Consider the following 8,909-nt stretch of genomic DNA (forward strand, 5'->3'; position numbering starts at 1 on the left):
ACAGGGATGGGCCCCCTCTTGATTTGGAGCATAACCACAGTGGGGTGCACACAGGGTTGGAGATGATCTTCCCCATGCCAAGGTATTGCTCCAGCTCCCCCACCCCTCACTTGGCTATTTGTTGTGGGAGAGGGAATCGGCCGTGCAAGGGTTAAAGATGTGAATGACTTCATGCCCCGCTTGGCCCCGGCACAACTTCGTAAGCCGGAGCACGGCAGGGCATGCCGTTTCAAGGTAAAGACACGGCGTGTGCCGCAGATAAAATCAATATGTAATGGCAGTGTGCTTATATGATTGTGGTGACCGTCGGTGTGAGGGTTGTGGATGTTGCGTGTATTTAAGGATGCCTCAATGTGTTTTTGATCGGCTGGAGAGTTCTAAATCCGGGCTCTGTTAATGATAGGACCCTACACACCGTCCCTGTGGTGGTATCTGTTATGTATTAAAGTCACAACTCAATAGTATCCATAGGAAGAGATACAAGATGGCCTCCCAGGTCTACGGGAAGCCAATTGAGCAGGGATGTGGCTGCCCAGTTGATCTTGGTCTGCAACTCCCGTCTCCCCTGATCATTCACCCCGCTGGCTGGGCTTCTTGAGTGGCTGAAGTCCAGCAACATCTGGCACATCTGCTACTGAGCATCTATAAGGGCCGTACCCTCACCTAGCCGCATTCTGAATCAGCCTCGCCCCTTGGTGGGATAATTAGGCTTAACGATATCAGGGTTGGTTTACGGAAACTTGCAAAAACTGACCCAGGCCAGAAACAGATAGAGCCACCTGCTCCAGGGATGAGGAACCCACAGCTCTTGTTGGACTACAACCCCCATCTGCCCTAGCTGTGGCATGGATGATGGGAGCTGTAGTCCAGCAACGTTCCAAACAGCCGTAGAGTCCCCCAGCCCTGGTCTTCCCCCCCCCCTATTTTGGAGCTTTCCCTCATCCTGCTAACCCATCTGTGTCCCTCTGTGTCCTGCTGCAGGGCCGCCGAGCTGGAGAGATGAACGTGGGCACAGCTCACAGCGAAGTGAACCCGAACACCCGGGTCATGAACAGCCGGGGCATCTGGCTCTCCTACGTCTTGGGCATCGGCCTTCTGCACGTGATCCTCCTCAGCATCCCCTTCTTCAGCGTCCCTGTGGTTTGGACTCTGACCAACATCATCCACAACATGGTACGGGGAGCCCCTTTGGGAGCAGCTTTGAGTTCCGGCGTTGGGCACTGTAGGCAAAGGATGCTTCTGCAGGCAGCGCAGGGAGGGGGGAGCCAACACACTTCCCACCCCCTGTACTCCCTATAACACAGGGGTGGGGAATCTTAGGCCCAGGGCCAAGTACAGCCCTCCAGAGCTCCCTAACTAGCCCTTTTTTCAGCCCTCCAAGAAATGGCCATCTAGGCTATATGAATGTCTGGTGTCTAGACCAGGCAGCCGGCAAGTATCCATCTAGATGCAAGACTGACGCTATCAGCTGGATTGCCCAGAGAGAGCCATCAAGTTGTCAGTGCCAAGGATGGGATTGTTGCTATGAGCATGCAAACTGAGCAGAGAGTCACTATTTTAAAAAAACGTTTGTGCATTCATCCTAAGCATTGTTGTGCCTACCTGCCAGGTATAACAGACATTGATTTTTTTATTAGGGTCTTGGTGGTGGTGGTGGTTGTTTTTAAATCTGCAAACCAACCCACTTTTAGTCGTGAAATGCTTCTAATGGAGACCTCTTTTCTGACTTAATTTATCTTGTTGTTGTAGTCAGTGTCCATTTTACAATTTTTTAAAGATACAGTACTGCCCATGTGCCCACGCTCACACACATATACATGCACACAGCTGGCTCAGATTTGACAACCTCAGCATAGGAAACTATGTGATGTATTATGCCAAGAACCAGTTTGGCGCTTGCATGCTCCCTGCGCCGCCCCCATGCACCGACCTTTAGCATTTCTATCACAATTACTTTAAACCACTTTAATGCCTGATCTGGGAAACCATGGATTAATCTTGGTTCACTCACCGAGTGTGGTTATACCACAGTTTCCCAGTTCAGGTGTAATGGGAAACTATGGTTTAAATTAACTCTGGACCACTAAAGCTTGCAGCAGGAAGGGAGTGGGGGGTGGTGAAGCACAGGGTTTATTAAGGATTAGTAAGCCATCTGAAAAACCTCATACATGCTTCTACCCCACCTCCTGCTTTTGTTTTGTGCAAACCTGAGACTGTTAAGGGGAGAAAAATCCTCCCTAAACCCATTCAGAAAACAAAAAGAACATCCCAGTTTGAAAGTCACACCAGTTTGAAAGTTCATGGCTTCCCCCTAAGGAATCCTGGGAAATGTAGTTTGTTAAGGATGCCGATAGTTAACAACAGGAGACCCTCAACAGAGCTAGGCTTTCCAGAGTTCCCTGGGAAGGAGGGATTGATCATAGGGGGTTTCAGCAACCTGAAAACAAACTGCAGTTCCCAGCAACAGTGCTATAGTACAATGGTACCTCGGGTTACAGACGCTTCAGGTTACAGACGCTTCAGGTTACAGACTCTGCTAACCCAAGAATAGTACCTCGGGTTAAGAACTTTGCTTCAGGATGAGAACAGAAAACGCATGGCGGCGGCGCAGCAGCAGCGGGAGGCCCCATTAGCTAAAGTGGCACCTCAGGTTAAGAACAGTTTCAGGTTAAGAACGGACCTCCAGAACGAATTAAGTTCTTAACCCGAGGTACCACTGTATACTGCAGATGGGGGACTAAAGCTCACAAAACAGGCTGCACAAGGAGCAGGTGTGAAAGTACAATTTGAAATAATCATAATACAATTTTGATGACTATGGTGTGCCTTAGCAAGGGCTCATTCTCCCTCGTCTTTAACATTGGTCCATATTTCTGGGCATCTCCCCACCCCACCCCCACCCCTCAGTTAACCTTAATCTGCTTAGCCTAATATCCAGACGCTATCTCAGCGCAGACATGGCAGCCTGCTGGCTTATGCCCTGTGCTCAGAGTGGTGCATCATTTTGCATCTAGCCAGGGGCGGTGGGGGTGGGGAGCAGCTCTCCCGGCGGGTCACCCCATCTGCTCCACATGCAATTATTTCTTCACTTTAGCAGTAAAAACAACTGAGAGTGACAGCTATGTGCTGTTTGGCTTCCTTCCCTTCTGATATATTTAACGTGTCGCTGGCCCTGTAGGGTGTCTAGCTCAGGATTGTTAGAAGAGTTTTTTATAACGGCGTCAGTGTAGAGAGATGCGCTTGCTGTGTTTGGTTTCCACAGAGTGGTTGTATTCCAAAGCACATGCATTCATCTAAGTCCAGGGAGTGAGGAAACTCAGGCCTGGGGGCCTGGATTTGGCCCTCAAGACATCTCTGCCTGGCCCTCACGTCCCTTCCCAGGCCACACCCCTCACTCGGCTGGCTCTGCGCCCTTGTCTCGTGATTTTTACTGGACCAAAATGTGTCTGCTTGCATGCCTGGATGTAGGCAAGAGTTTGGCCTCACCCATCCCTGCTATGTGGCCCTTGGAAGACACCCCCCATGACAGAATGCAGCCCTTCATTACCCCTGATGTAATGGGCATCTAAGAAAAAATGTGGCAAAAAGAGAGAGAGAGAAAGATGCAAAAGTGTTAGAGGAGGCAACAAGACGGGATAATCTTGACTGGATTTGTAGGCTGAAGCACACACACACACACACACACACACGGGGTCTCTCTTTCTCTCCTGGCCACCTACTGTGGAACAGCCGGAGAGACCCTAGCTGACATTCAGCCGGACGCCAGAATGAGTGAATTGACCTCAGTACCCGCTGACATCAATTGAGCAACTTTGTTGTGACTCTAGTCACCCATTGGTTTCAGTGGGACTTAAGTGCCACCACCTTATAATTTGGATCCACCCAATGATTTCACGTGGGAAGAACTGAAATCAAAGAGGGTAAGAGCTGGAAAGAATTAACACAAAGGAATCCGGGCACCTTGGCACCAGTTATCGCCATGCTTTGTTATCATTGCTTCATGATAGGATGAGCTTAAGATGATTTGGAACTGGGAGTCGCCCGCTCACAGATTTTATCTGGTGCTTTTGTTCTCTTTCAAGGCTTCCCCACCCCCGCTATGTAGGAAGCGAACACTGTACGACCGCCAGATTAAAATTCCAAAGTGCAAGGGTTTCTAGAGTGCTGCAGTATCCTGTTCCATGAAACTTGAAGCTTGGTGAAATTGGGGCGTCTGCGGCTAAAGGATTGTTATTTGGGCAGTTCATCCTCCTCCTGTTTAATACGGACATATGGATTTCTCACACCCAGTGCTTATTATCACACCCACTTACTCCATCCAACTTAATTGCAAAAAGCTACAGCCACCCCTAATTTGCTTAATACCACGTTAACAAAAGCTTCCCAGCACCTACTGCATTAATTGGAAATGTGGGGCGAGCCACACTTTTTGTGCAGGGCGGATGATGATAATAATAATAATAATTAATTTATTATTTATACCCCACCCATTTTAAAATACATTAAAAACTCAGTCATTAAAAACTTCCCTGAACAGGGCCGCCTTCAGATGTCTTCTAAACATTAGATGGTTGTTTATTTCTTTGACATTTGGTGGGAGGGCATTCCACAGGGCGGGCGCCACTTCCAAGAAGGCCATCTGCCTGGTTCCCTGTAACTTCACTTCTTGCAGTGTGGAAACCGCCAGAAGGCCCTCTGCACTGGACCTCAGTGTCCGGGCAGAACGATGGGGATGGAAACGCTCCTTCAGGTATACTGGGCCGAGGCCGTTTAGGGCTTTAAAGGTCAACACCAGCACTTTGAATTGTGCTTGGAAACCTTTGCAAAGGTGTTCAGGGGTAATGGAGGCACACTGAATAACGATGCACCCTTGTGCATTTTTTCAAAGCACAAGAGCCCCGCTGGGTCAGGCCAAAGGCCCACTTAGTCCACCATCCTGTTCTCATGGTGGCCAACCAGATGTCTATGGGAAGCCCACAAGCAAGCCAACAGCCGTCTGCCCATTCGTGAGTCCCCCCGCGGGTGGTATGCAGAGGCAGGCCACTTCTGACATTGGCGGTAGAACATAGTAGCCGCGATGGCTAGTAGCTGTTGATGGCCTTTGTGTAATCCTCTTTTAAACCCGTCCAAGTTGGTAGTCATCGCTACAACATGTGGGAGTGAGTTCCGTAGTCCACCTACGCTCCGTGTGAAGAAATGGCTTTCTTTTGTCGGGGGCGCAACCACATCTGGCGCAAGTGGGGTGGAGTTGCCAAACACCTGGCAGGCCACGATCCATGACTGGTGGACTGCATTTCGATTGGTAGAGTCGAAACGTGGAGCCCTGACATACAGCTGTGTTAAATTTCCCACACCACACATTTATTATTTCTTAAAATTTTGTACAGTGGTACCTCGGGTTACATACGCTTCAGGTTACAGACGCCGCTAATCCAGAAATATTACCTCGGGTTAAGAACTTTACCTCAGGATGAGAACAGAAATCATGCAGTGGTGATGCAGCAGCAGCGGCGGGAGGCCCCATTAGCTAAAGTGGTACCTCAGGTTAAGAACGGTTTCAGGTTAAGAACAGACCTCCAGAACGAATTAAGTTCTTAACCCGAGGTACCACTGTATATCGCTTGATTGGGGGGGGGGGAGGACTCAAAGCGGTCTACAAAGCAGGTAAACCAATAAAATCATCACTTAAAAATTTACAACCGTAATTTAAAACAGCATTTCCCAAACTTTGGTCTTTAGCTGTTTTTGGAATACAATTTCCCATCTTCCCCAACCACTGCTCCTGCTAGCAAGGGATGATGGGAGCTGGTAGTCCCAAAACAGCTGAAGACCACTCTGGGATTGCAGCGCTCATTTCGCTTTATTGGCCGAGGGAGCTGGCATACAGCTTCTGAGTCATGTGGCCAGCATGACTAAGCCGCTTCTGGCAAACCAGAGCAGCGCACAGAAACACCGTTTACCTTCCCGCCGGAGCAGTACCTATTTATCTACTTGCACTTTGAGGTGCTTTCGAACTGCTAGGTTGGCAGGAGCAGGGACTGAGCAACAGGCGCTCACCCCGTCGCGGGGATGCGAACTGCCGACCTTCTAATCAGCAAGTTCTAGGCTCTGTGGTTTAACCCACAGTGCCATCCGCATCCCAACATTTGGGTAGGCATGTCTAAACTAAACAATAATGTCTTTGGCAGATGTGGAAAGGAATACAGTGAAAGCGCCTGCCTTGGTATCAATAGGCAGGGAGTGCCAAACTAAACGAGTTCTTACAGATGCGGTTGTGGGTATTATGTGGCATTTTATAGAAGTGCCAATTCTGTTGACTGAAGTGGTCAAGTGGGCACATATGGTACTCTAGCTGCTATACGTCTGGAATTCCCTAGACATATCTGGGATTTGTCCGTCGGAAATAGCGTCCATACGGAATTTCCGAAAATTGGTAAAAATGGCAACCTGAGTCAGTGGTGGTAATTTGTTGGCAAATTTCCTTTTTTTAAAAAAGCCCCAAAACTTCAAAGCTCAACAACTTTGCCCACAAGAAAGCTCAACAGCTTTTATGTCCGGACTTTCACTTTTTGAAATATGGCAACCCCAACATTTGGGTAAGATGACGTCATAGGTAAACAGGTCCCAAGGTGTTAAGAGTTTTATATACTAATAGTAACACCTTGAACTCTTCCCGGTGCCGGATCGACAACCAGGGCAGAGCCCTGAGCACAGATGTTAGGTGCTGAAAAGGCATTTTGCACTAACTGCAGCTTCAGGGTCAAGGGCAAAGGAAGTCCCAAAAACAGCGCATTGCAGTAATCTAAACATGAAGCAACCAGTGCATGAACTACTGTGGCCAGGCTCTCCCGGTCCAGGAGCAGCCCCCCTATGTGTATTACAAATGTCAAGCTGCCTCCTACACACCTGTGACAATAACATGTGTGTCTTAGTTGCTGCTGCTTGCTGCAGTAACCTCGAGCAGATTAGGAATCTGCACACAGGGCTGGCTCAAGGCATTTTGTTGGTGCGGTGTGAAATCTGAATAGGCACCCTCTCTCTGCCCTGGGTACCACTGGCCACGCAGACGCCAATAACCGGTGTGGCACAATTCGTGACCTAGAAGTAGATCTGTGTAGGAAATCTGCTTTGCGTAGAGCGCCGGCCCTTTGAAAAATTATGTATGTGACACTTTGCCTCCAAAAAAGAGCAGGGAGGGGGCTGCCTCTTGAGGCCCCAGTTATATTTTTATGTGCATTACAGCATCTGAATTTCTGAGCACTGCTTTGTAGGCAGCAGAAGTGGCAACAGCTCCCCCTGCCAGCACAAATGTATAAATGACGTGTTCCATCCTAGTTCACTGCTCAATGCTTCCTCCTGCTTTTTGCTCCTTTCTTCCTTGGATCAGGTTAGCCGAAGCATTTTAAGGCTCCAAATACTGCAGCTTCTTTTCCTCTGCCACGTTTTTAAAGGTCGGTCAATAGTCCTCTTTGCGGCACTGCTCCTACTGGACTTCAGCCAAGCACCTTAGATTGAGGGCTTGTAGTAGAATAATAATGATCCTAAATTAGCACTGTATCTGCACATTTGCCCTCTTTCCTGCTAGGCTCCCCTTGCTTCTCATTGAAAAGTGGTTCTTCATTGGTTGTGCAGGAACCTTTCCTTCAACGCGGCACATCTTTCGCAAGGACGTTGCTGCCTTTTCAACCGGTTAAATCATGACTCGAAACAAGAGAGTGGAAGAGATTAGCGAAGTAGCCCAGAATAGGGACGGAATATTGTTCCCCACCGCCATGTAGCCCTAAAAACACACGTGTGTGTTTGTGTTTTCTTACAGAGCATGTACATTTTCTTACACACTGTGAAAGGAACGCCTTTCGAGACCCCTGACCAGGGCAAAGCCCGGCTGCTGACTCACTGGGAGCAGATGGATTACGGGGTGCAGTTCACCGCTTCCCGCAAGTTCCTGACCATCACGCCAATTATACTGTGAGTGTAAAAGAGGGCTTGGGACTGTACCTATAAGGCTAGGTGCAAATCGCTTCTGGGTCAGGCCAGAGGCGTGCCAAGCCCAACATCCCGTTCCCACAACGGCTAGTCTGATGCCTGCGGGAAACCCTCAAACAAGAAATGTTGCTGTTCTCAGTCAATGAGTATTCGGAGTCACGATGCCTAGAGAGCCAGTGTGGTGTAGTGGTTAAGAGCGGTAGTCTCATAATCTGGGAAACCGGGTTCGTGTCTCCGCTCCTCCACATGCAGCTGCTGGGTGACCTTGGGCCAGTCACACTTCTCTGAAGTCTCTTAGCCCCACTCATCTCACAGAGTGTTTGTTGTGGGGGAGGAAGGGAAAGGAGAATGTTAGCCGCTTTGAGACTCCTTAAAGGGAGTGAAAGACAGGATATCAAATCCAAACTCTTCTTCTTCTTCTTCTGTGGTCCTGAGGATGGTATGAAGCCAAGTTGACTAGTAGCCATATCCTCCATGTACTTGCCTCACCCTCTTTTTAAGGCTGTCTATGCCCTAATGGCCACCCCCACAACTCATAGCAGGCCAGTTCCATAAATTAACTCCACACTGTGCGAAGAAATACTTTTCAGACCCACAGAACTCCTTCCTCCCCTTGTGCCCTTAAAGACGTGTTTCCCAAACTTGGGTCTCCGGCTGGTCCCCCCAACTACAATTCCCATCATCCTTGACCCCGCTGGTCTTGCTAGCTTGGGGATGATGGGAGTTGTAGTCCAAAAACGACAGTACCTTAACATTCTCTGGGTAGTGAGCAATACGATTTGCAACGTTAAAGAAAAATTCCTGGAAAAATGAAAAGCTTTTCACCTGGCATCCAAAGAATATATATAAGATGTATAAGACTGAATCAGGTGAGTGTTGGAGATGTAATGAGACTGAGGGTACTTTCTATCATATATGGTGGA

General features: G+C 48.7%; 1 protein-coding gene across 4 annotated transcripts in view; it reads left to right on the forward strand.

Annotated features, from left to right (window-relative positions):
* The window catches only part of ORMDL3 (ORMDL sphingolipid biosynthesis regulator 3), a 32,255-nt gene that overhangs the window by 14,638 nt on the left and 8,708 nt on the right, over positions 1-8,909 (forward strand). For all 4 annotated transcript variants that reach the window (XM_081886555.1, XM_081886554.1, XM_081886556.1 and 1 more), the window contains exons 3-4: positions 982-1,173; positions 7,817-7,968. In XM_081886555.1, the coding sequence (XP_081742681.1) occupies positions 1,000-1,173; positions 7,817-7,968 (326 nt within the window). In that variant the 5' untranslated portion in view covers positions 982-999. The remainder of the gene's footprint in view (positions 1-981; positions 1,174-7,816; positions 7,969-8,909) is intronic.

This window comes from Podarcis melisellensis (genome assembly GCF_964234715.1).
Source record: "Podarcis melisellensis genome assembly, chromosome: 13".
Taxonomy (NCBI): domain Eukaryota; kingdom Metazoa; phylum Chordata; class Lepidosauria; order Squamata; family Lacertidae; genus Podarcis; species Podarcis melisellensis.